Source organism: Camellia sinensis, chromosome 2 (assembly GCF_055761805.1).
Source record: "Camellia sinensis isolate YWXY chromosome 2, ASM5576180v1, whole genome shotgun sequence".
NCBI classification, from domain to species: Eukaryota; Viridiplantae; Streptophyta; class Magnoliopsida; order Ericales; family Theaceae; genus Camellia; species Camellia sinensis.
This window is the reverse complement of record NC_138962.1, coordinates 117,588,520-117,615,998: the sequence shown is the minus strand read 5'-3', so window position 1 is coordinate 117,615,998 and position 27,479 is coordinate 117,588,520. Positions and strand designations below refer to the sequence as shown.

The window sequence follows — 27,479 nt, the reverse complement described above, 5'->3', positions numbered from 1 at the left end:
GTTTATGGCCATATAACTTTAAAAATATATTTTTAATAGAAAAATCTTTGTTTTTGGTAAAGATGTGGCCTTATTTATGGAATCTAAATTGAGTGATCTTTATTTTGATTCAAGTCATTTAGTTTTTAAGGTAGTAATGGTTTTATGTTGAAAATGAATTGTATGAAATAATTAATCACTAAAATCATAAAATAGAGAATTAGTAGAGGCCAATCTCTGAATTGGGCAAAAAGGGGTGCTTTCATTTCATGACCTTCCCCTTTTGTACCTTAGCTCCCGAACCGGCAATCTTTGGTAATGACGGATCAGGTTCTTAGCTTAGTTTTCATTGTTAAAGGTTTCTTAATTCCCCATAAAAATTAAGTGGTGACTTTTTTGATATAGGATTAGCAAGTTGGCACAACATGGGTGGAAACCTACCTTATACTCGAAAAAGGCACGATGTCCACATGCATCACTAGAGATTGTGCCATCTTCTCTTTTCAAGGTTGTCGTCGATCACCACGACCACCATCAATATCAATATCAACTGAACTAAAGGAGCGTAGCCTCATCAAAAGGGTTATCGTCGACCACCACCACCACCACCACCATCAATATCGTTATCGATTGAACTAAAGATGCATAACCTCATCAATACTCGAAAAAGGCACGACGTCCACATGCACCACTGTTGATTGTGCCCTGTTCTCCTTTCAAGGGTTGTCATTGACCACCACCACCACCATCAATATCGATATCGATTAAACTAAAGGAGCATAACCTCATCAAAAGAAGCAACATTGAATGAATAATCGATGGCGATTGATATAACAAAAGCTTAGAAACCCAACCCTTCAATGTTAGCGTCATCATCACAAACCTTGTTGCTATATTGATTCCCACATCTGTGTGTGTGTGTGTGTGTTGGGGGGAGGGGAGACGAGATTGTCTAAGAAGGGTTTAGGGTTTTGTGGTGAGTAACAATCAAAGAACGTGCTAAATACACACTTACACTCTGTTTGAATTGAGGAGTTTGGTAAGAATAGGGAATCTTTTACTTATTTGGATGGTTAAAGTGCATATAAAATCCACATGTCATATTTATAATGCAAACACCCATTAAAAATATGTCATAAATATGACATTGCACATTAGATGCACATTTTTCCGTCTGTTTTGTTAACAAAATAGATACATAAGGGTTAGATTGAAAACTTTCAGAAGATGAGGAAGATTCATTGTATCAATTTTTAGTTTGAGGAGATAAAGTGAAAAACGGTAATAGTTGAAGAGAAAGTGAAATATGCCCTTTTTTCCAGGCTCAAGTATTTTTAATGGACATAATTAGTGTAAAAAGAAAGAAATATGGTGAATAAATACCCCCCATATAGGGATAACCATGAAAAAAATGAAGAAAATTAAAACAATAATTCTGTTAACATAGAATATGGAATACACAACTGTTCACAGAAGGCATGATACTGTGTTATAATTATAATTTTTTTTTTTTGAAAACATCATTAAATAAATTTTTCAGTCAATATTAGATGTATATGTGCAAAACAAAAACAAAAAAGCAAATAGTATTATATGGATTCTTTTTTCATATTATAGAACAAGTAACGCTATATAAATAGAAAAATTATATTGTGCTATACAAACATTACAAGCTATATGAACATAATTTTTATCATTGTTACATTATTTTGAAAGTAAACTCTATATAAAAATTATGGCGATATATCACTAAATTTATAAATAAAAACAACCACTACAAGTAATAATCAAACACAACTGTAATTCATTAACCAAACATTCCTAATTTAATTAATTATTGTTAACACCATAAATCTGCAATTTTTATTATTATTTATTATTTATATAATTGCAGGACACGTGGCTTCTTCTTATTCATTTGGAAGTTAAAAGAAGTTATAGAGATAATGGAGAATATGAAGGTGTTAGCACCATAAATCTGCAATTTTTATTATTATTTATATAATTGCAGGACACGTGGCATCCTCTTATTCATTTGGAAGTCAAAAGAAGTTATAGAGATAATGGAGAATATGAAGGACAAAGTGGATGAGTGGGAGGACAAAGTGGATGAGTGGAAGGACACATGGCAAGACAAGAATGAAGATGGAAGAAATGGGTAGTTACTAAGTAGTTATTGCTGTATTTTTTCTTCTATAAATAGCCATTAATGGCTACATTGTAAAGGATCCACAACATAAATCAAAGACAATTGATTTCAATATTTCTTGTCATTTTCTTTATCTTAGGAGTAGTTTAACATAGATTTATATTTCGAAGCATTTATTTTCAGTATTTCCATTTCGAAGCATTTTATGCACTTTCTTTTCGAAGCATAGGAGTAGAGGTAAGTAATTATTACTTTGATTGTTCACTCAATCATCTTTCTCCGTCCCTTTTTCTTCTTTTACTTTTTCTTTTCGCTACACTTGGCAAATTTGAAGTCCTCTTCGTTGAGGCAAAAGAACCGTCAACACAATCGCTTGATAATTGGCTTGAATTTAATCTGTAAGGATTTTTCAATCCTTGCTGGCATGCTCGCATTTATGATATTTTCCTTCGTAGGAAAAATAAGCCAACATTTTTTGGCACGCCCGGTGGGACAGCTAAGTGTAAGAAATGACAAATGATTTGGATTTCGCCATTCGAACTTGTCAATATGAAATATATTGGCGTGAAAGAGAAATTTTGGATCTTCAAGAAGAGATCCATTTTCTTGATGAAATAAACTTTCATCCCTTACAATATTATTTGGTGGAAGAAAAAAGACACCATTTAATTGGAGAAATTCATCAACTTGATATGGAAATTCGCCAATGGAATGATGAGTTATCAACTCTCACTACCAAGTCTTTAACTGAGGCTTTAATGGTCGGAATTGTTGAATTTTTTCTGAATTTTTCCATGGTTAAAAATAGTAAAAGCAAAGAATTGATTTCATCAATGGCTCGGGAGGTTCAAGAGTTCGTTTTAAAAGAGCCAAATTATGAAATTAATACAACGAAAGAGCATGTTCTTGAGCCAAATTTGGCTAAGGATGATGTTCCATGTATGACTCGAGGGGTCCAAAAACCAAATTTTAGAGAGTCAAGTCATGAAAATAATATATCTATGGGTGATTTTCATAAGCCATTAATGGCTAACATGGAAAAACAACCCACTTTGCCAAATAATTATGAAAACCTATTCGGCAAAAGTCATGTTTTTAAAACAAACATGGTCAAAAATAATGAACAAGCCACTGTTCATGAATTCAAAATTTTTGATATTTTTCAAAATGTCAAAAAGTATAAATTTTCATGGTCACACTATACCATGACTTTTGGTGTTCAAAATCCTTTTTGGATTTGTGGTTCACATCAAAATATAATTATGATGATGTGGCTAATAAAATTAACAAATTGTTCTTATGAGTTCGAAGCACTAAGAACAAGGGATGACCATTTAAAATGCATGAACTTGGCTAGAAAAAGCCTGTGCATTTAAATAAATGGTTGAGAATGGCTTATCTTTTCAAATTGATGGCCAGTTGTTTGTATGTACACAATCAAAGCATCGAAGATACATTCGAAGCATCAAGAATTGTTTCGAAGGTTGATTATTTCACCTTCGAAGCTGTATAAAGCTTTGAAGATACATTCGAAACATCAAAAGTTGTTTCGAAGGTTGATTACATCACCTTCGAAACTGTATAAAGCTTTGAAAACTTTCGGAATGTATACATCTCTTCAAATATATGTAAAATGACAATTAATTAGTTGTCGAATAATGCCTGTTTTTGGCATGATAGGTTGGCTCGAAGAACAACAGTTTTGGTGTCTTCGAAGAATTAATAATTGGTTCGAAGCACAAAATTAATATTTTCATTTGTGTGAACCAGAACATATAAGTTTTGAATAACCACAATGTTGGCCAAAAATAGCTTCGAAAGTCGTTTTGCCATAAGTTGCTTCAAAAGCCGTTTTGCCATAATTTTGTAAGCTTCGAAGCACTCTATCTTGCATCAACAACAACTTCGAAGAAATAATAATGGTGGTTGTGAACCTTCGAAGCTTTGCCGAGTATTTTTGAGGATGTAATTCGTCTTTTGTCGGCTCTATCGACCTTCGAAGAATGATTTTGGTCCTTTATACCACTTTCGAAGCTTGTTACTAGTCATAATTAGAGTCATCTAGTCATAATTTCATACTCATTCGAAGCACTTTATTGGTGTTGTTACATCATTCGAAGCACTTTGCTGCTTAGGTTAGTCATGTGCTTGGTTCGGCCCTTCAAAAATTCAAGTAAACATCATTTTTAAGGGCCGCGGGGGGTAATGTTAACACCATAAATCTGTAATTTTTATTATTATTTATTATTTATATAATTGCAGGACACGTGACTTCTTCTTATTCATTTGGAAGTTAAAAGAAGTTATAGAGATAATGGAGAATATGAAGGTGTTAGCACCATAAATCTGCAATTTTTATTATTATTTATATAATTGCAGGACACGTGGCATCCTCTTATTCATTTGGAAGTCAAAAGAAGTTATAGAGATAATGGAGAATATGAAGGACAAAGTGGATGAGTGGGAGGACAAAGTGGATGAGTGGAAGGACACATGGCAAGACAAGAATGAAGATGGAAGAAATGGGTAGTTACTAAGTAGTTATTGCTGTATTTTTTCTTCTATAAATAGCCATTAATGGCTACATTGTAAAGGATCCACAACATAAATCAAAGACAATTGATTTCAATATTTCTTGTCATTTTCTTTATCTTAGGAGTAGTTTAACATAGATTTATATTTCGAAGCATTTATTTTCAGTATTTCCATTTCGAAGCATTTTATGCACTTTCTTTTCGAAGCATAGGAGTAGAGGTAAGTAATTATTACTTTGATTGTTCACTCAATCATCTTTCTCCGTCCCTTTTTCTTCTTTTACTTTTTCTTTTCGCTACACTTGGCAAATTTGAAGTCCTCTTCGTTGAGGCAAAAGAACCGTCAACACAATCGCTTGATAATTGGCTTGAATTTAATCTGTAAGGATTTTTCAATCCTTGCTGGCACGCTCGCATTTATGATATTTTCCTTCGTAGGAAAAATAAGCCAACAATTATGGTGAGAATTAAAAGTATTTTGAAATGGACAACCATCTTTGCAATTAGCAAAGAAGAAACCAAAAAATACTACCTATAATAATACAAATTTTCCAGACTCTAGCAGGGGCCACAGCCTCCCTAGTCCTCCTGGTCCGCCTTTACTCACATAAACTTCTGTGAATAATTTTGTGTTCCTCTTCTATGTTAGTAGAACTATTCGTATTAGTATTTGCTTCTCCCTCGCACGTATTCCATCCTCATTTGGATTATCAAAATATTCACATTTTCCAAATTTTTTAACTCTTTATCTCTCATTTTTTATTTATTGTTAAATTATACATGTGGTCATTGTTATTCATCTCGTCTCAATTTATTCTTTATAATTTCAATTGTATCATTCAATTTTTTAGTGTGCCAGTCTATTCTAATTAATGACATCTATTAAAATATTACACATTATTCAATGGCGAAATAGTTCATTTATAAAGAAATGAATCATTTAAAAAAAATAAAAATGTTCTCCACAAATCACTTTGATAAATATTGTGGCCTAGCTATGAGGTGGCTATGTATGGAGTGGTGGTTAAGATGAATAATGGGGTAAATTGTGATAATTATCGAGGGCTAAGGGAGAGAGAGCCAATGCGTACCATAAGAACACAGAGGAAAAGAGAGATGGTGGTGATAAATCACACATCAATGTCACCAATGGGCATTACACATTCTCTACGTCCACCATCTCTCTTATTCTCTCCATCAAAACTCTTAACCACAATAATCAACACGGAGGAAAAGAGAGATGGTGATGGTAAATCACACATCAATGCCACCAATGGGCATTACACATTCTCTACCTCCACCATCTCTCTTATTCTCTCCATCAAAACTCTTAACCACCATAATCATAGTTTCTGTGGTTCCTTTCTTTGCCTTAAACTCCAAGCCTCTATACATTTTTGGGTCTTAAATTTTCACAAAAATTGCACTTTGATTTTTTCATTTTTAATTGTAACAGTTAATCCTTTACACTTTAAATCAAGTTTCAATCTCACATTTCCATCCATCTATCTTTAATAAAGCTAACAAAAATTAAAACTAAAATAATTAAAGTGATTTTTAATAAAAAGGTGACGACAATAGTGAGATTTTAATAAAAGTATAAGAGTGTTAATGAAACAATAAAAATGCTACATATGTTTCAAATGATAAATTTCTTTAATTTTGTTAACAGTAAATGAATAGAAAGGTGATATTTCAAATTCACTTAAAAGTATTAGGGATTGATTGTTATAATTAAAAGTGAATAAATTAAAATAAGATTATGGAGAAGTACTATATGTAATTTGCTCAATAAAGTACGTACTGCCCACACTTAGGGTGGGTATTGGCCCATTGGCCTGTCTAGCTTGACCGGCTAGACCCTATATTTTTAGAATTTAGAAAGGTTGTTTTAGTCTATAGAGCCAGACTATGTTAATATTTTCAGCCCGATATATTAATAGGCCCAACTTGCTATTAAATTAATTAATTAATTATAATATGTTAAAAAGTATATATTTTTATTGGGACCTACATTTTACCTTTATTAATTTTATTAAAACTCACATTTAATTAAATTTATTGAAGAAATTCTTCAATTTATAATAATATCAACGTATTCATTTTAAAAAATATAATAAGTAATTGAATTTAATTATAAAATATTTTAATTTTTTTAATATATATTTCGCAGGGATAGGTTTAAAATTTAAAATTATTGTTTAAGTTAAACTTGGACAAAAATAGAAAACCGATGTTAAGATCGGATCGAAGTTAGACAAATACAAAATGTCGACCCGAGTCGACCCCACAAATGAGCACCCCTATCCACACCTTGATCAAGCCCTCATAAGCCAATGCATATTAATCCTTTATCGGCTTCCCAGTTCAGGTTGCCCCAACTCTCATCCTCACATCTCTCTCTCTCTCTCTCTCTCTCTCTCTCTCTCTCTCTCTATTGCAGTCGGCGGCATCAAAGTCTGCTTCTCTCTGGGATTGCAACTCTGAGTGTAAGTATATGTTTCTACACCATCCCTTTTAGTGCTTCTGGATTGTAATGTTTTTGTCTACATTTTGGTGTGGCTCAAAAGATTTTGGTTGGGTGGTTTCTGGTACATATGCTGATACAAATAATGGTGGAAGTGAAGAAGAGCTCAAAGGGTGCTCAGTTGAGACTTAGTTGTGCTAAGCTAGGAAAAAGCAATTAGGTAATTAAAGAATTTATTGTCACTAAGTAGTTAGCAAAATAGTTTTATGTAGTTAAAGAGTTGGCTTGTCCTCAGTCAGCCTATGTTTGGATGCACATAAATAGTATATTTTAAGGGGGTAAGTTAGGGAGAGGTGTGATTTTGTATTCTTGAATTTTATGTAGGATTGAATAAAAAAAGAAGAAATAGAGAGACCCTTGTGCTCTGTTTTTCTACAAGTTTCCCCAATTCTTCAATTCTATTTTATTTTAAACTCACATCAATTGGTATCAGACACTGGTGTCACAACAAGTACTAAGCTCAATGCTTTCTCTGAAATGGTGGAAAATGTTCAAGAAATAAAAGTAACCAATCAGGAAATGAGGGAAAATATTCACTACCTCAAATTTTTTTTATCAAGGAATTAAGTTGTGAAGAGGAAGGAATTGGAATTGAACTGGCAGAATAAATGGAATTGCAGTGCTTGGAGAATGAGAGAGCAACAGAGGTAGTGTTGGATCAATTGGTTTGGAAGAACTACTGCAGCTACAAAATCTCACTTTCACCAACAAGTCCGGCTACTAGGTCTCCTTCAGCTTGGGTCCTTTGCAGAACCATAGATTCAACATCAATTATTCCCTCATTTAGGCCTTCAATCACATTGCCACGATGATTGACAGATTGGGTCTTGTGGCAACCATAAAGGATCCAGCAATTGAATTATGTAAAAGAGTAGAAGATCAAATATTTATTGGAGGAGAAAATCGAGATGCAAGGGTGCTCTCTGACCTGTCAATTGTTTGCCCCTACGAGATTGGGATCCTTATGGATTGTGGTGGAGAAGTATATCTCTGTCTAGAAATAAGAGTCTTCTTCGGGCTCAGTCTTTTTCCTTTTCGTTTTTTTTTTTTTTTTTTTTGTTAACTCCTTTGTTGTTTCATTAATTCTCCTTGTTTTTTCATAATTTTTTTTTCTTCTTGAACGTCTCTTTTTATTCTTCAAAACTGTTAATTTCTGGAGCATGTAAAACAAAAAAAAATTCTCCACATTCTGTTTGTCTTTTCCTTATTCTGTTTTCTGCAATTCTAGTTCTTCCCTTCCCTCTATGTAATCCTCATTTCTTCTTTATTATTTCTTGTGAGTTTCATCCAATGCCTTGGCTTTGTCATTACTTCTATCAAATGTCTTCTTGGCCTCTGCTCGTTCTTTTTGAAAAGCTTATTATTGGCAGACATATTTGCACTTCAAAAGTAATTTCAATTTCACTTAATTTCTCTACGTGGACCTTTCTTTTGTTAACTTCCTGCACACCCGTTGTTGTCCCTCTTGGCTAGTATCCTTGCACACTATACCTGAGCCTTTGCACGACACTCTCATGTACACCTGCACTCATGTACGCCTGCTCTGGTATGACATTCCCACATACACCTACCACATGTGCATCTTTGGAACTATTACCCTACTTGTTCACCCACGACCCATATTACTCGTCTCATGTTTGATAGTCGCTCCATATGTCACAACATTTCCCACGAGTGTGTATACGTTGCCAATCATCTCTATAGTCCAGCCTCACCAAACTGTGGATAATCTCCAAGATCCACACCCACCAATGAAACTGCAACACCAATTGTTCCTCTTTTCTTGCTTGTGTATTTCCTTAGATTAGAACTACCAACATAGGCTCTAATCTGCAACTGTGGCTTTGAATCGCTATCCCCGAGATGGTTGACCTCGCTTGAGTCTACCACTGTGTGTCAGGATCGGCAACCATTAGCTCTTATACCATTTGTTGAAGTGGACTATCTACCAGACTATCCAAGTTATGTATTCCTCCAACATTTGTACATCACACCAGCATAAGTCAGTACTCTTTTCAGCAACAATTACCACCTCCACCACTAATGCAATCACACTTTGAAAAGAGTGCAGTGCTCCATTCCTTGTTCCGGCACCAATAGGCACAACAAACTGTCAACTACCAATATTGTAGCATTTGTCATCCATAATGTTACTTATATTGGCTCTCTAACAATTCTTTAAGGTCATCCATTCCGAGGGTGCCGCAGATATGATTGGTTTTACATTGTTCTTCTCTTAACAGTGAAGGTTATACAATTCATTTCACGAGGAAAACGTTCCTTCAATTTACAGCTGTCTAGCCACAACAGACCACCTCTAATATCCATTCACTAACACAAATGCGGTGACATTATAGCCATCCTTCCATCTTTATCTCCGAATAAATTTGAAAATTTGTATATGTTCTATCATCTCCAATTTCCATCATAAACCAATATCCTAAGGGTAGGATATTGAGAAGGATTATGAAACAACTTTTGAGTCATATATTCTCCAATGTCAATCAATCCAAGAACATCAACCGTAGTAGACCACAAATACTTTAAACCTAGCAGTGTATCCAGTGAAATAATAAATTTCATACGTAACCCCTACCAAAATGATAAAAATAAATTAAACCCAAACGCAGGGAAGCCATTGCATGATGATCCAAATCTTAGGAGCATAATACAGGTAAAAATCAAGCAAATCTTAACAGCTTATTTAATATATCCTTACCATATATACAGCAGCTATGTGCAAAGAATAGTAAATTTTCATTCTCTATAAAAGGTCAATTTTTCCCTTCTTTATACTATTCAGTTTGATTTGCTTTGAGGGTATTTTGGGGTATGGCAATTCTACTTACACCATACTTTTAACTCTTTACATCGTTTAATTTAATTTTATTTCTATTCCTATCTAAAATTACCAAAACGACCTCACATCCTATATTTTGAAAACCCTAATTTTTCATTACACCTCACACCCATCACCACCACCTCCATTAGCCCACCACTGTCGCCGCCACCCTTTCCTTCCACCTAGCCCCTTTGATGGTAGAAAGCACACTCATCTGAAGCTAGTGGTCTCTTCTTGGGCTTTGCAAAGTTCGGATACTGATGGACAAACGTTGCAACAAAAGTGATCGTTGAGTAGGAGCCAAGAAGACAAAGGGAGACAGAGGCTGACTGGTCATCTTGAGATGGGTTTTCTTAGAGAGGAGCTCACAAATAGTAGCATCCACAGAAAGGAGGGGAGACTAGTGAAGGATGCCACCACGAATAGCCTTAAACTAGAGAAAAAGAGCCGTTAAGAACTATACCAAACGACCCTCCTCTCGAAACTACAAATAGGCATCCAATACCTTACTACTAGATGGTTCCATGAGAGCAAGTTGATCCCAGAATCCTGTCATCTCAATGTAAAAATTCTGAATAGACTGATCCCGTTGACGAGTACTCTAAATAGTTGTTTCTAACTCATACCGCTTGGCAAAGTTAGAATGTTGATAAACCCCGAGTAAACAGTCACACACTTCCTTGGCAGTAGTGTATTTGGAGAACATCATGCCAATGCGATCTCCACTGAGTTATGAAACCAGGTCAGAATTTGGGCATTATCACAATCCCAAGTATCACAAGCAATCAGATCAATGTTGTGAAACCCGGACCGGACCGGACCGGCCAGTCGAACCGGTTCGGACCGGGAACCGGGCCTGGCTCCGGTCCGGTCAACCCTCCAGAACCGGACTATGAGCAAAACCGGCCTGGAAATTGAAAACCGCCAGAACTGGCGGTTGAACCGGGATAACCGGTGAACCGGACCGGGTTTTGGCCTGTTAGACCGGCGATTTTTTTTTTTTTTTGATATTTTCTTTCTTTCTTTTCTTTCTTTCTTTCTTATATATTTATATTTATATATATATATATATATATTATAAATATATTTTAAAATTTTGACTAAAAATTCTTACTTCAAGAGTCTCTTCTCATAAGGAAGAGTCTCGTTGGAAGTTGGAGAAGATTATGAAGGTCTATTCCTATTTATAGGAAAAAAAATTTCAAAAAGAACCTACAAAATTCTATGTGGGATTCAATCAAACTATTTGAAACATATTGATGGGAGGGAGAGTTGAAAATTTCATTTCCCTCCAAAATTAAACCTAACATTGAATCAATTTGTTTGGAGGGAATGCTTAAAAATTTTAATTTCTTTAAAACAAGTGACTTTCTTTTTATCAATTATGACTTTATTAAATATTATTAATAAATATTATACAACAATTTTTATTTTTATTTGAGTATTTATATATATTTTTATTTATTTATAATTTTTAATTATATTTTTTAATTATATAATATTAATTATGACGTCATGGTTCGACCGGTTTGACCCGACGGTTGAATCGGTGACCCGTCCACCCGGTCTTTTTTCCGGTTCGCTCACCGGTCCGGTTTTCAAACATTGAATCAGATATCCATCTTTTTGCGAGTCTGATGGATGAGAAATAGAATCAGAAACATATCCCAATTTTTTTTGGCTGAGAAGAAAATTTTTCATAACACTAGACCAATTAGCATAATCGTCACCGGTGAGTTTGCATTTGATAGCCTAAATTTTATCTTTCGACATCGTAATGGACCAGAAACAAAGAAGAGGACTGATGAGGCAAATTATAATAAATAAAAGAATGTTGGGTCAAACTGAAATAAACCTAAAATAGGGTTTAAATGCACCAACCAGAGTTGATAACCAGAGTGATAATGCACTAGCTCGATAATAGAGTGATATTGGGAAAGAAGAGACTTTGTCGAATTGAGCACTCCCATCGTGACATCGTCTTCTCTCATTCTGCTCGCCTTGCTTCTCACCCAACAAATTATCCTCTTCTCCTAATTTATTGTTTTCAAATTTCACCTCTCCAATTCTCCTAGTATAGATGTAATTGTGTCCTAAAATGTCTATTTGTCTCGAGAAACATTTTATACTAGTGGTGGTGTGTGTGTATAATATATAGAGAGAGATTCAATTTAGACCTTGCCTAGATCAGTGTTATTGAAAGAGCGCCTAGGCACAAGTCCCATCCAGGCACAAGTGTTTGCACCTTGCAGTGTTCCATTCTAGGGTAGGCGACTTCAATAAGTCGCGCTTAAGGTGCATGACTTGCCCAAGGCGCAGGCCTTGAGGGTTTTTTTTTTTTTTTTTTCCCCTTTGTTTTGATTGGTTTTGTTTGAAGTCTAACCATTGATTTATCCTTGGTCAGCTACAGCAGATCCCTATTCTTAAGTATACATGCCGATACATTGGGCATGAAGAAAATTTTTCCCTAATTCCTAATCTCTGAAGAACTTGAACTCTTTGCTGCTGCCTCTGCCTTCGTTGTCCAGTCCAGCAGCTCTGAATAATCAGTTTGTTCTTCTTTGCCGCTTCTTTTCTTCTTACGTTGCTGTTTCATTCTCTTTTTTTCTGCCTTTGCTGTCTCTTTCTCCTCTTCTTGTTCTTCTTGTTCTCTGGACTGCTCTGTTTTGTTTCTGTTCTTTTTCTTTTTCTCCCCTCTCCAATTCCTCTTTATCTGGCCTTTTTTTTGTTCTCCTCCTTCTCTGTGCTGTACACATCTAGAATGTTCAATAAATTATTTGCTTATGTTGACTAAAGTATTTATGGTTTAAAATGTTCAATATTTCATTTTGCTTCTGTTGAACCCAAAATTATTTGCTTATATGCCTTATATTAAATTATATGTTTTTTAACCTTCAAGGTGCGCCTTACTTCAATGAAGCCCACGCCACGCCTCGCCTTGCACCTTGCACCCAGGCCCTAGGAGACCTTGGCGCCTAGGTGGGCCTATAGCCTTTAATAACATTGACCTGGATGATGTAAATTGTTGTTGATATTTACCAGTAAACTATTCCTGTCAATGTTTCTTTCCAGACTAAAAATGGCTAAGATCACCAGGAAAAAAAAAAAAAATCATCACTGCTTTTATTTCCTTTTATTTTTCCAGGTAGCTCTTGATTGTCTTTCCGTTGAATATCGGGAAGGGGTTCAACATTAGATGGCTTTATGACAACAGTTTGCAAATCAGCAAGGTAGAAAATTTATCTGTCTACTTGAGGCTGGTGCCATTTCTAGTATACAATCATAGACTTTTTAGACTATATTGTCCCCTTGCTATCTATCTCATTGGCTTGTCTACTAATTTAACATTTGATTCTAAGTAAACCCCTCTCATGTTCTGAAGATTAAATTGCTATTTAATATCTTCCCAGGAAATATGGAAATTAACAGCAGCCACAACAGTAGCATTATGTGGTTTTTCAAGGACAGAGGCTTTGATGATAAAAGTATTCATCAAATGTTCAAAAAGTGCAAGCGCCTCGATGGTGTGCAAAGAGAAAGAGCCTACGAAAACTGGGATTATTTGAGAAGCATCGGCATTCAAGATAGAAAGCTTCCTTCTGTTGTTGCAAAGTGCCCCAAAATCCTTACTCTTCATTTGGATGAGAAGCTTATCCCCATGGTTCAGTGCCTTGTTACATTGGAAACCAAACCCGGCGAGGTTGCTTCTGCTATTACCAAATTTCCTCACATACTTTCCCACAGTGTGGAAGAGAAGCTTTGTCCACTCCTTGCTTTCTTTCAAGCTCTTGGGGTGCCTGAAAAGCAACTTGGTAAGATGCTACTGTTCAATCCGAGAATCATTAGCTACAGCATTGAATCAAAGCTTTCACAGATTGTGGATTTTCTTGCGAGTCTTGGCCTGACTGAAGAAGGGATGATTGGGAAGGTTTTGGTGAAAAACCCTTTCATTATGGGTTATAGTGTTGAAAAAAGGCTACAGCCCACTTTGGAATTTCTAAAATCAATAGGCCTGACAAAACTGGATCTTCAAAGAGTCACAGTTAACTTTCCTGAAGTTGTGTGTAGAGATGTGAACAAGATTCTGAGACCTAATTTTACTTACCTAAAGGGATGCGGGTTTGAAGGTGGACAGATAGCAGCTTTGGTGACTGGTTATCCCCCTATTCTGATCAAGAGTATCAATAATTCTTTAGAACCGAGGATCAGGTTTTTGGTAGAGGTAATGGGGAGACGACTTGAAGAAGTCACTGATTATCCTGATTTTTTCCGGCATGGTTTCAAGAAGAGGTTGCAGTTAAGGCAAAAGCTTTTGAAACAAAAGAATATATATTGTAGCCTGAGTGAAATGCTAGACTGTAATCAAAAAAAGTTCCTATTGAAGTTTGGTTTAATTGAATAATTTGTTTCGAGTACTATCTGCACACCCTTCCCTTTTTTTTTTTTTTTTTTTTTTTTTTTTTTTTTTTTTTTTTTTAGCATAGTTTGATCATGCAGTGAGCATCTTTCATTTGTATTTAACTTCTGTAATAATCTCTTGATAGACCATTGAGGATAAAGCTTTGTGTTTCACGACTGACTCATGTAGGTGAATTAAAGTACTGAGGCATGCAAAGTTTTAATGCTCTCACCCAATTTTCGTGACTAGAGTTTCCTTCTATGAATGTGTACGGTGTTCTCTTATATGCCTTTTCACAAGAATGATGATTATACGTTCAACACTCGTTTGTGCAAGGTTTGGTGATTTCAGTGTGACAACGTACACATTATGCATAACTTTTATGCCTATAAACTCTCGAGTCAAGTACACCTCTATGGCAGCAAAATGATTTTACTACCCAAGCAACTAGCTCCTGATTATGGCAATATCAGTTGCATATACATGTCAATATCTGGTTCCAATGTTTTTTATCCAAATTAAATTCCAATAGGCATTCTATCCAACAAATTTGACGATTTTTTTTAATCCTACAACTAATAATGCAAAACAAATATAAAATTGAGATTATATATTTGCATATTGATTGCAAAACAAACATCAAGCTAGATAACAAAATCTACACTAATCTGATGTGTTGTTAATTCTCCTCACCATTAAGAAGAGTGACTTTGTTTGGTGGATAAAAAGATTGACTAGTAAGAAGAGTTGATATATATATATATATATATTTTGATCTGAGAAGAGTTGAGATATTGTAATAGGATTATATCATATAATAGGTAAGAAGGCAGATGAAAAGGGGTAATTGCAATTTGTATTCTTGAAGGATTCCCTGAACAGTTTGTTCTCATTTTTGTTATGATTTGTGAGACTGTCAGCTGCTTAACAAGTGGTTATCATAATGCTCGAGTTTTCTTGAGTTCTAGTCCCACTTGCCATGCATAGTTGTGAATGATATACCTAAAGAAAGAAAATAAAATTGAAGATTTGAACAAGATTAGAAGTACGAGCAATCGGATTGTCATTTTGTCACCAAGAAAGTGGAAACTCAACACAATCTAGCATTCTAATGTCAATATATTCACCAAAAGATGGTTTGAAGAATTGGCTAACAAAGCAACATAAATGATACCAACCCTACTATACCATCACTCAAGCCCTGCTACAAGAAATGGAAGAAAAAAAATAGCCAAATTTAGGCTAAAAATCACAAAAAGACAAAATAAGCTAAAATAGCTAATAAGACAAAATATCACATCAAACCCATAATCATTTCACTTTTTCTCTCACAAACATCACATCCAACCACAAAAAAATCCAATCATCTTCCCAAACACAAAAATTTTAGCCAACTTAAAATAGCCAAAAACTAAAATAACCTACTAAAATAGCCACTTCCCAAACGAGGCCATTCATTGTCTGTTAGATTATATCTCATGAACAAAAAGGTTTTTGAGAGGGGACTATAGTGATTATGAAGAAAGTGATGAGATGATGTCGAGGGGGGTGATTCTAAGTTCAAGAGTTACATTCTAATACAATAATTTACAAGATGGAACTTACATAATAATAATAATTAAAAAGCAGAAGAAGATGATGATTACTACAATATGCGAAACCTGAAAAGAGAATGTGTATTGTATGCTTCTGCTCTCAACCAAACTATCACACAGCCAGATAAGAAAAACTCATGTTTCTTACCTTCTGGGAAAGATAAAAGCAAGAACCTTCATTTTCAAATACCTACTTAAAATTTTAATAATTCATTCCTCCACTTCTGAATATGCAGAAAAGATCAAACTATTTTCATCATCATATTGCCTGCTGCTGATTCTAAGAAAATCTGTACAAATTACGGAAAATGTTCATCCCTAGATAAAGATATCCACCGAATAAAAATCTGCAAGAATTATGAGTTGAGTTCCATCAAACCAAAACCAGCCTTTGTAAAACTAGATTATATCCCGTATATATATCCACCACCGGCAAAGTAAGTTAGTTCCCCCGATCACTTCCACCACCAAAACTGCCGGAACAAATATATTTTCCTCATTCGGGCATTGTATGTCATGAATGCTCTGGCCTTGATTGGGTCAGCATTTAAGTACTCAAATGCATACATTTGCTTCGCCTCTTCCAACCCATCAATTTCCATTACGGCCTGTAGAAGTCCTTGGGCATCTATTGTGTTCTTACTTTGTTCTAGTGCATCAGCCAAGTGTCGGATGCTTGATGCCACAGCTAACATTGCATCCTGAAGAGCCTCCGAGCCCCGAGCCCGCTTCGGAAGTTGTCTCAGAGGAGGGATAAAAGGGATGTCTTGACTTTCAGCTGGCATCTGGGCATACTCAGGCTGCCGGCTAGATGACTCTGTCTCAGTTCCATCTGTGTCGCTCAGTTCTTCTGAACTTGGTGAAAGGAATGATGCAGAATCATCTTCGTAATTCTTTATTTCCGTTTGTCGGCTTCCATTCGTGTTCCCTGTCATCCTAGCCCATCGACTAGGGGCTTGATAAATTCCACAAACAATTTTCAATTCATCATACATCTCAATTTGCTTCCCTCGGAATCCCCTTGCATCAGGATGTGCCTATTTGATTGATGCATTTGATGATCACAATCACCATTATGTAAATAAGGTTAGAAAAGAAACAAAGAAGACACAAAGAAAACAGATTAAAAGAAAAAAAATAAGAAAAAAAATTTACTTACAGCAATGTATCTCTTCCATAAATCATCATTGTCACACTCAATCATCTTTGCTTGCGGATTCCAGGTGAACCCATCTTGGTTCATCATATCCCTCATTATCTTGTACCTCTTCTTGATTGTCTTGAGACGGTTGACAACTTTCTGGTTATTTAAAGACAAATTGAAACGAGAGTTCACAGCTACACAAGCAGCCGTATATGCATTTTCATTAAAGCACTTGTCAATTTTGTTCCCATTTCTAGCCTGTATAGCGAGGGCTTCAATTAGACACTTGTCCATTGCAACAGACCACACAACATTCTTCCCTTTATGTTTCATCTCCCTTCTTTGACCTTGCATATCATTGTGGTCCAATCCTATAATTCATTGAAACCATAAAATATTATCTGACACAATAATTTTTTTATTTTTATTTTTATTTTTAAAATGAATACACACACACACACACACACAACTCTAAGAAGACAGTGCAGCAAAGTAACATCATCCTAGTAACAGCAGTAACATATGCAATGTATTATCAGGCATAAAAGAACATTTATCTACAATAAACAAAGAAATGCAGTAACTAAGTACCACCATGGTATTACATACAAGCCCTTATGATTTGTCATGTGCCCATCTCATGTCACGTCTCTTAACATATTGTGGACGATCTAAGGAGAGAAAGGAATAACCTTAATCAACAAGACAAACTTTATAAACAAATAATAATACCAAGTGTTGTATACTAGCCAATGTTGTCTCATTTGTAACAAGTGCACATGGGATAGACAATTTGCCTGGTGCTGGTCCTGCCAGTTCAGGGTACAGTTACTAAACTTCAACATTAATATGCATGAAATGGCAGTGCAGCCCTGGGTTATACTTGCTTCTCACAGTTGATCGGCCTAAAACTTTTACCACTGCACCAAGCAATGGCCCTAACAAGTGCAGCGATGCAAAACAGAAAACTTAAAAATATAAAGGCATTAAAGAAAGAAAGGACAAACAAAAAGGAATTGATCTCCTAGGGTTTCAAAATCTTTATCTTCCAAACATTGGAAGCACTTGCACATCCATCCAGTAACTAAGAATGCTCAGTCTACTAAACAAACATTTTTATTTATTGCATTCTACTTCGTAGATGACGAGTTTTCAGTTTGAATTCCTGGACCAAATATCCATTGCACACCTCAAAATCATACAAATTCTAAATTTCACTATAATCCTATAGAATTACAACTTATTGACATTAAGTGTCTACCAAGTAGGTTTAGAATGCTTTCAGAAGCAATCCCCATTACAAATCAGGAAATGCACAAAAAAATACCAACTCCCAAATAATGGGGCAATAGTACATAAAAGTGTAGTCAACTGCTAATCTGCCTGTAATGTGTGGTAACTGCAGCCTGATAGTGGCTTTATAATGTAAATGTGTCGTCTAGTGTATCTGGATAAGTTACATTCCCCTACACTCATGTTATTGAATGTAGAAATTGCTGCTTCACTTCATACACCACCATTTATAAGCAAGCTTAGTAAGCCTTGCATGGACATGCAGCCATCAACCTGACTCGAACCAATTTTGTGTAAAAATGATTACCATTATTTTTGGAGCTAAAAAAGCCTTTGGCATTTGCAAAATCAAGATCTTGAAAAATTACATCATATCAAAAAGAATTCAGTCAAAATGAACAAACGAGCTTGAAGTTATGGTTGTTTGAAGTTTAAACACCACAATTTCTAAATTTCTTTATAACCACTAATTACCACCACAAAAATTTCCAAAAGACAAATTTCTCTATTGAAACTAATAATATATTTTTATTTTTATTTTTATTTTTTGCAAATTTCTCCATTGATAAGATGCAAGCTAGACTTTGAAGCAAAAAATCCTAGATTTCATAAAAGAAGGGAAAATCAACATGGCAAATGAACAGGAAGCTCCTAAGAACCCCAACTAGAAAATGGGAGTTTTTCATGCTCTGATCTAAACATGTTGGGCTGAGAAAGTGTCCAATTTCCAACATCGCTTTGGAAGAGCCGTGAGTGAAGGTGAAAAGCAAGCTAATTTAATCAGTTTCAGCCCCAGAACGCACTCCCTCTCGATCCTAGGACGGCTTTAGGCCAGCCCTTATTATTTATGCCATTACTTTGGAAGGAAACCCATCAACCCTGCCGCTTTATTCATGATCTTGGGAGAACAAATCCACCAAAACCTCAGCAGTTAGCTACTAGGTCTTCCATCAGCACATGCAGACCAGGGAGGAGCTCTCCCAATGCAAGGCCAATATCAACACATGCAGACTAGGCCTTCCATCAACACAGCATACATTCTTCTTTTTCTTCTTTCTTAAACAACAGCCTATGGTGTTTGCAACGTCCAGATCTCAATAAATTCGTGATCAAAAAGAATATTCGTCCAAAACAGACAAATGAGCAAAGAATCATAGCTATTTGAAATTTGAATAAAGAAAATTCACTACCACCACAACCATAACCAAACACCACCAACGTCGCTGCCACCTATGAAGAATGAGTACTTCTAGAAGGGAGTTGTATCCAAAACATACTCGTATTGGATATCAATACTCATCAGATTCACATCTGATATTTTGTAAACATATTAAATACTTGAAATTAATTTTCTTCAATTTTGAAAGTATTGGATGTTTTTCAAATACTCTGCTATGAAATTTGAGATTGGAAGAATTCTTGCATAGCATTAGAGTATGTATGATTGCTAGGATAAATACAAGAATAGTTTTTTAATACTTTGCTTACTTCTTAGAGAAGAAGAAAATAGTGAGATTTAATACCCTACTTTCTAAGAATTTTCTGAATTGACGTATATCCTTAATGTGTCCCATATCCATACAAGAATAAAAATGATTTATACAATAGTTTTTTAGAACCAAAAAATATTTACTAAAAAATTGGATTAAAACAATTAAGCGAGTAAATTTGAGGACAACACATTTGCCTATAATGTGAAAGGGTAAAACACCAAGGTAATATAAACAATTCTGATTTGCTATTGAAATGAAATTTTTATAGGACCTACCAAAAAGAATAAAGTAGTTGTTACGGGCTCTTAAACTAATACCTAACTTCTAAAAAATGATTCCTCACCATTCTTTGACCTTATATATATATATATATATTAATTAGAATACTAAAAGTCAATAAAATATATAATATATAGTTTTAGGAACGTATCCTATATATACCCATATTCTATTTTTTTAGGTTTTTTCATATCACTATATCTGTAGACTGTATCATATTGTATCTGTATTTGTGCTTCATAGGCCACTACCACCAAAAACTGAGAATTTTTCAATTTCCACTCCCAACAAAAACTGATAGTTTTTCAAAATTCAAAATTCAAAATTCAAAATTCAAAATTTTCAATTATGGAATGTAACATCAATTGTGTTGTTTTCACTGTACAATAGGGAAATCACCTCAAGAAATTATACTTAATTTGTGGCCCTCATATCCCAAACATATTGGCCTCATTTGGAAAGTTGGCTATTTTAGTAGACTATTTTAGTAGGGTAAAACTTTTGTGTTTGGAAAGATGATTGGATTTTTTTATAATTGGAAGTGATGTTTGTGAGAGAAAAACTGAAATGATTATGAATTTGATGTGATATTTTGTCTTATTGGCTAAATTAGCCTATTTTGTCTTTTTCTAAATTTTAGCCCAAAAAAAAAAGGCCAAAAACCCACTTGCCAAACATGGCCATTATTTCGAGGGGCATTACATGCTAAAAAACTTAAGAATGTATTGCACGTTGCACAAGGGTTACATGAGGGGTCTAACACTAATTGATGCTTTCTAATATATGAGTATTACTATAAAGACAATCTTATAGATTACGAATACTTTTTTTTTTTTATTTTGATCAGTGAAAAAAGAGTATTAATACTATACATAATATAACACATCAAGGTGAAATTGTGTAAGACAATAATATAAGAGAGTAGCAGTATTATACACAATATAACAAGCTAAATGACTTCAGAGATAGTAATTGTTATCTTCACAGCCATAGTGGCTAGAGAAACACGCTTGCCATATCTATGACTGCGAACATAGTAAGTGTTATCTTCATTATATAATTCTTACTATAAAAAAATTAGAATTCCATTTACATTATACCCATAAATATGTATAAGAACTAAGATTTTATATATATCCTTGCCACGTCTGTCCTATGTGTTAGAATTTTCCATGTCAAATTGTCTGTGTCATGTTGTATTTGTATACCACGTTCATGTATTAGCTATCTAGGTGCATAAAAACACATCTTCAGCAAGCATCAATGCAGCGTGCTCAAGTGCTCAACAAATATATACTAGTTATAAACAACTTAAACACCAAACTACAACCATGGTTGTTAGAATCGTACAAGTAGCGATTCGATTTTTACGATTCGATACAAGTTTCATGTTACATGATACGAATCGCACATTTGTATTGGAAATTCCTTTGAATCGCAAGATTCAATGTATCACACGGAATCGTGCGTATCGCATGATTTAGATGAATCTAGCAATTCCAAATTTTTTTTTAATGATAAAAAGCATAATTTTCCTTTTTTTTTTTTTTTTCCCTCCTCTTTTTTGATCAATTTCCTACAAGGGTTTTCTTCAGATCAAACCCACAATTCAAACAAGCCTCAGAACAGACCAAATCAAAGAAGAAGAACCTCCGATCGTAGAGATGTAGAAGATGAGAGAACAAATCAACATACTTATAACCTATTCTTCACTGATTTCACCATCTAGTTCCATCAGGTCTGCATCTTGCCTTCACTCTTCTCTTTTCTTTATATCTCCTTCTCCCTCTTTTTATTTATTATGATTGATAATTTCTTCAATTTTTTTTTTTTTTTTTTGACAAACAAGCACAACATGTATCTAGTAAAAGAAAGAGAATATATGAACTTGTGTCTATCTGTGACTCTTCATTTTTTTGGCTCTTGCTTTGGTTGCTGTTGAAAATAAATGTGCTTGGACCAATACCATAAAGTTGTGCATAGATAAATACATCAACTAGTTACATTATATACCTTTAGTTTAAAGGCTTTATTTTTGGATAACACACTATTGGTTAATAGTAGTGCAACCCTGCTAGCATTTGCTCATTAATTAATGTAGAAACTAATAATTACTTATTAAAAATTATAAATTAGATTAATATGTAAATTATTTGTTTAATAAAAACTTCATTATATGTAAATATATATAAATTTTAAATATATTTAATACAAAAAAACGATTCACGGTTCTTTTCGCGATTCGACAACCATAACTATAACCATAGTACATGAACAGTAAAGAAGAAAACATTCAACTGATCATACACAAAGCTTCCAATTTATGGCATTTCCTCAATTGTGGTTTCCAAATAAACCTACAAACCTCTTAACTAGAAAAAACACCTTGTAGTTCCATTACATGGTTCGAAATTGAAATAAGAAATGTCGAAAGCATTGATCAAATTTCAGATAGTGAATCAATGGAAGAAAGGAAACAACAAATTGGGAGCTAGCAACGCAATACCAGCTACAATAATTGAATGTAATAAACCTTGCAAATTCAATGTAAAGAAGAAAGATGGTAGGGAATGATCAACGAAGAGAAGGGAGGTTGTCCTATTCCTTGTTGAAGAATAGTTAGAACCCATGACAGCAACATGAAACAACCCAAAATGATATTTGAGGTAGGCTCCATATCAGTAATAATAACTCATACATACCACTTGACATCAAATGCTTCAACACCAATAATCAAGGGAAATTTAGAAAAAAACAATAGAATTAGACACAGAAAATGAGGTAATAAGCATGGGCACATGACACAACACGAACAAACTGACATGACAATTTTTTTAAAATGTAGGACACGACAAGTGCGCAACACACGTCAAATATATAGTTTTATATATTTATTATATAGCATATATAAGGATAAGCAATTGTAAATATATGTCATATATAACCATACCAAACTAAGCCTTGTGTCCCAAATCAAATGAGTTCGGCTACATGAATCCTTTTTTGCCAGTTAAATCTATCAAGGACTATGTGTTCAATTAAATTAAATAAATTCATATCTTTTTCACTATAGCATTCCATATCAACTTAGGTCTTCCCCTCCCTGTAGCATCTCCATCAAATTATTTTTTTCAAACTTGTAATGTCTTTAATATATATATATATATATATAAGCGATAGATACATGTAAGTGTGTCCGAGTTTGAAAATTTTTTCAAAATAGGACATGTTTGGACATGTCTCCAACAAGTGTTGGAAAGTGTCCGACAAATGTAAATTCGTGTCTATCCGACACGACATGCCACACCACTTCACCTTCTTAAAAATATCCGGGTTTCTTAGAAAATAAATAATGCATGTTGAAACAATAAAAAAACCAATAAGAGAGAATAAATATAAAACAACTCTTAAGGTTAACACAACTACATTTGAAATAAAACGACTAAAAGACGAACATGTAATCTCCTCTCAGTATGACTAAAACCAAATGAATGAAATATTTCACACGAGACTTTGGTACCACATTCTTACTGCATTACAACATCATAGAACTAAAGCAATACTTCAAATACAATTTGCATCAGCTTATGTCATTTTCTCTGTATTGCAATTTGATATAACTAGCTGATTCCCTCACTTGTCCATTGTTTGTGCTTTTATTTTATTTATTTTTTTCCCGCTTGCCAACAATCCTTGTTTAATATGATCATCTCTTTAACATGCTGAAAGATTAAGAACCCCAATCCATGTGACTTAATATTTTTAATATTTTCAAGGAAAATTTGAGAAATTCAAAAGCATAATAAAAACTTCAAATCAACAAAAGGAATAAGTATTACATATATGGGTATAATTGGCTGAAATCTAAATTCATGAATGGGTTTTCTAACAAATCTGCTCATGCATAGTATATCAAAATGCAATGCAATGTAATGCAATTGTATCTTTTATAATTTCTTGAAAAACAAAAGTTAATTAACCCAAAAATAAAGAAATATATTAGAACTCCCACAAAAATTTTAAATCTAAGTCTTAATCTTATTAATTATAGCATAACAAGAAGAAGATCTACATAAACAATCAATAATTTATTTGAAATCAAAGTGAGAAATTTTTACCACAATTAAAAATCCAACACGTGGGAATGTGTAATAAATGGAGAGAGGAGGTTTCACCAAAAAGTTTCATAAAAACACCTACAAGCTAGAACTTTATGGGAATTAATGAATCACAAGCAAGAAAGCCTGCTCAGATCCCTTCAAAGGCTTAGAGCATGAGAGGAGAGAAAAAAAATAATGACGCATACATCTCAACCAAACCTAATCCTACTGCATGGCACTTATATTAGTACTAATGCAAGTAGCATAGACCAACAAACTTCCCCCTCAACATCTGAGATTGATAATTCTAGGGGATATGCACAACCCAAAAGCTTTATACTAACATTGAACCTTCAAAGGCAACAGAAATGGTTTCCTAAAACTTGCTGGGTAACTAGCCCATTGAATGACATGTGACCTCATGATTTATAAATATCAAGATGAACAATAATGCAAATGGCAAGAAAAAGAGAAAGCCAAGAGATTCCAAGTAAAAAGTAAAAATAAAATAAAAATAAACAAAAGAAGAAGTGGAAAACTAATCAAGTTAAATTTGCTAAATGATCATCGACTTCATGATTAAAATTTCTATTACACGACAATAGTTTCTTTCTGAAACTGTCTCCTTAGATATGTCCACTGATCCTACAATGAAAAGGTTTTCATCCCAAACAATTTCAGTATTCAAAAGATATGGAAATAAAAAATAATCATTGAGCCCAAGTCCTTACATCCACTACAAACCCCAGGTTTCTGAGCTTCCTACATCTTTATTTATTACATCACAAACACATTTACAATAATTTATTATATCAAGATAGTAAAAAAAAATATCTTCCACATTATATATATTCGAAAAAAAATATGCACAACCTTCATGTCGGCACCGACTTAAAAATGTCCATGTTTCTGAACTTATCAATTACACATGTACTTAAAATGAAACAAAACCAGTGGAACTGTAAAATTTTTGTCACAATGAGTACAGAGTTTGCAGTTCCATAGGAACTATAAATTTATTCAATTAATATATTCGCAGGGCGTGATACTCCTTGTCATTTTTCAATAATAACAAGGAAATTTATGCTACAGTTTAGCAAATAAGAGAATAAAAAAAAAAATTTAAAAAAAACAGATACACGCACACCAAATTTAACAGTCCATTTTGTGATGAATGTATGATCACCATGATTCAGAACATAGTAAATTCAAATGAAAAACACTCAAAACTTATCAAATTATATAGAGACAACACAAAGCAAGTGGGAGACATGGTAATCCAATTTTGCAATTGGAAGCTACGACCCAATAATTATCAAACAATTAACACATCGCCAACAATTTGAGTATGCGTTGAGTGTGTGTGAGAGAGAGAAAGTGTGTTATGAACAAAATGTGTGTGTGTGTGTGTGTGTGTGTGTGTGTGAGAGAGAGAGGTGATACCAGTGGGAAATGAGAGAGGAGAGTCGGATCTCTCGCAAGGTGGAGTTCTCTTGCGGGTTACCAGAGTTCTGGACCGCATGTTGCCGCCGGTTCGCTAAGTCTCAGCAGCAACGACGAGCAGAGGAGCAAGCGCCGCGACCATAACACTTCATTTCCTTCAGTGGTTAGGGTTTTCTCGAGAAAATTCCGCACTTTCTCGAAAACCAAACGCGTGTAAAAAATGACTGTACACTGGAGTAGTGTATTTTCCAATTTAAATAGTATTTCAGGGTTCCTGTGCATCACGGTATGCACTATTTTCCAATTTACACTGATCCGGTAATTTTTATGGAAAAATAACAAATAAGGAGAATTACATTACAGTGAATTAAATTTTTTTTTTTTTAAAATACAAATTAGGGGTGAGCATGGTCCGGATTGGATCGGATTGAGGTAAAATCAGGACCAATCCGTTATTTACGGTTCTTGAAAAATTAGAACCAATCCAATCCGTTTAAATTGTGGAACCAATCCGAACCAATCCATTTAAATACGGATTGGATCGATTTAGGACCACAGATTTACATAATTAAATAACAAAAAATATATATAACACTTTCATTTCATAAAAATATAAACATAGCACCATATTACTTTCACAATAGCAACATATTTTTTTTTATAATAGCGACGTACTGTTCTAGAATTTAAATAACCATAAGAAAATTAGTTCCACCATAAGTATTTAGACCATTACAAATTAACACTAAAAATTAGCAAACAAAAATAATAAAAGAAGATATTATGCGAGTTTAGGTTTGAATCTAAGTTTTATATAAAATAAGAGAGTATACTATTTCGGAGGGTGTATAATAAAAATATAGACTATTTGGTATACGGTCCGGATCGGTTCCAATCCGGAATCGTGGGGTTCAATCCGGAACCAATCCGTGAACTACGGATTTTTAATTTTTCAATCCAAAACCAAACCACGGATTCAAAAAACCAGTCAAAACCTACTGGATTGGACTGGACTGGATCGGATTACGGATTACGGATTTCACGGATTCCTTGCTCAGCCCTAACACAAATATAGAGGGTTGTAAGTGATACTTTCACTTGTACCTTGTGGGATGTCCCGGGGTGGCCGAGTACGCCCGACAATTCAGACTCTTGATTTTTTATGTAGGCTTACGAGAGTGTAATATGAAACATAAATTAGAGTTCAGATTTGACAAATTTATAAAAAGTTCACTAATCGCAAGATTTGCCAGAAATAAATTGTATTACCACATTTCGGAGTCGCTACTTAATCTTTTGAAAAACTTAAAAACCTATGATTCATGCCAAATACCACTTGTCGTCATAACCAAAGATGCCTCGGTTTGAAACCTTGGGTATGAGAGGAAAAGGTCATTAATTGAACACTCTCACTTACTTGATCACAGAATCGGCCTCTACTAAACCATAATATGAGTTTTATGGATAATATATGTTCATATTCTAATTATTATTAATGATATATGTGAAACAAACAAGTATAGACTATGTTATTCATTTGGGGATGCTTTGATCTCATGCATTTTGAAAGGGGTTTTGGAACATGTATTACTCAAGGGAAATTGATTTCATATGCATAAAGAATCAATACCATTCCAATCTAAGCGACACAATCTTCATCCACCAGCAATTATAGAGATAGATCAATTAAACAAATAGTCAA

The 27,479-nt window shown here is 34.2% G+C and overlaps 2 protein-coding genes across 4 annotated transcripts; one reads left to right on the top strand and one right to left on the bottom strand.

Annotated features, from left to right (window-relative positions):
- Window positions 1-6,917: 6,917 nt before the first annotated feature.
- Window positions 6,918-14,666, top strand: PDE191 (Mitochondrial transcription termination factor family protein). Of its 3 annotated transcripts, XM_028204037.2 has the most exons (4): window positions 7,019-7,151; window positions 12,931-13,010; window positions 13,177-13,261; window positions 13,442-14,666. In XM_028204037.2, exon 4 carries the CDS (start codon window positions 13,447-13,449, stop codon window positions 14,431-14,433), a length of 987 nt encoding a protein of 328 aa, XP_028059838.1. In that variant the 5' UTR covers window positions 7,019-7,151; window positions 12,931-13,010; window positions 13,177-13,261; window positions 13,442-13,446; the 3' UTR covers window positions 14,434-14,666. The 3 variants fall into 3 exon arrangements, with proteins under 3 accessions (XP_028059837.1, XP_028059838.1, XP_028059839.1); XM_028204036.2 differs by lacking the exon at window positions 12,931-13,010 and having other exon boundaries at window positions 6,918-7,151; XM_028204038.2 differs by lacking the exons at window positions 12,931-13,010; window positions 13,177-13,261.
- A 1,538-nt stretch (window positions 14,667-16,204) lies between these two features.
- LOC114263493 (Myb/SANT-like DNA-binding domain protein) lies at window positions 16,205-26,036 on the bottom strand. Its single transcript, XM_028204039.2, has 3 exons — window positions 25,778-26,036; window positions 17,185-17,540; window positions 16,205-17,062 (listed from the first exon to the last, which is right to left on the bottom strand). Exons 1-3 carry the CDS (start codon window positions 25,854-25,856, stop codon window positions 16,481-16,483), a joined length of 1,017 nt encoding a protein of 338 aa, XP_028059840.2. The 5' UTR covers window positions 25,857-26,036; the 3' UTR covers window positions 16,205-16,480.
- Between the last annotated feature and the right edge of the window lie 1,443 nt (window positions 26,037-27,479).

What these genes read in the sequence shown, in the direction of transcription:
- PDE191 (XM_028204036.2), top strand. Translation starts at nt 13,447, where the DNA reads ATGGAAATTAACAGCAGCCACAACAGTAGCATTATGTGGTTTTTCAAG.
- LOC114263493 (XM_028204039.2), bottom strand. Translation starts at nt 25,856, where the DNA reads ATGCGGTCCAGAACTCTGGTAACCCGCAAGAGAACTCCACCTTGCGAG. An exon ending in TCCTCTCTCATTTCCCACTG is followed by an intron (nt 17,541 to 25,777) that starts GTATCACCTCTC and finishes AATGAATTATAG; the next exon opens with GATTGGACCACAATGATATG. An exon ending in TATGGAAGAGATACATTGCT is followed by an intron (nt 17,063 to 17,184) that starts GTAAGTAAATTT and finishes TCAATCAAATAG; the next exon opens with GCACATCCTGATGCAAGGGG.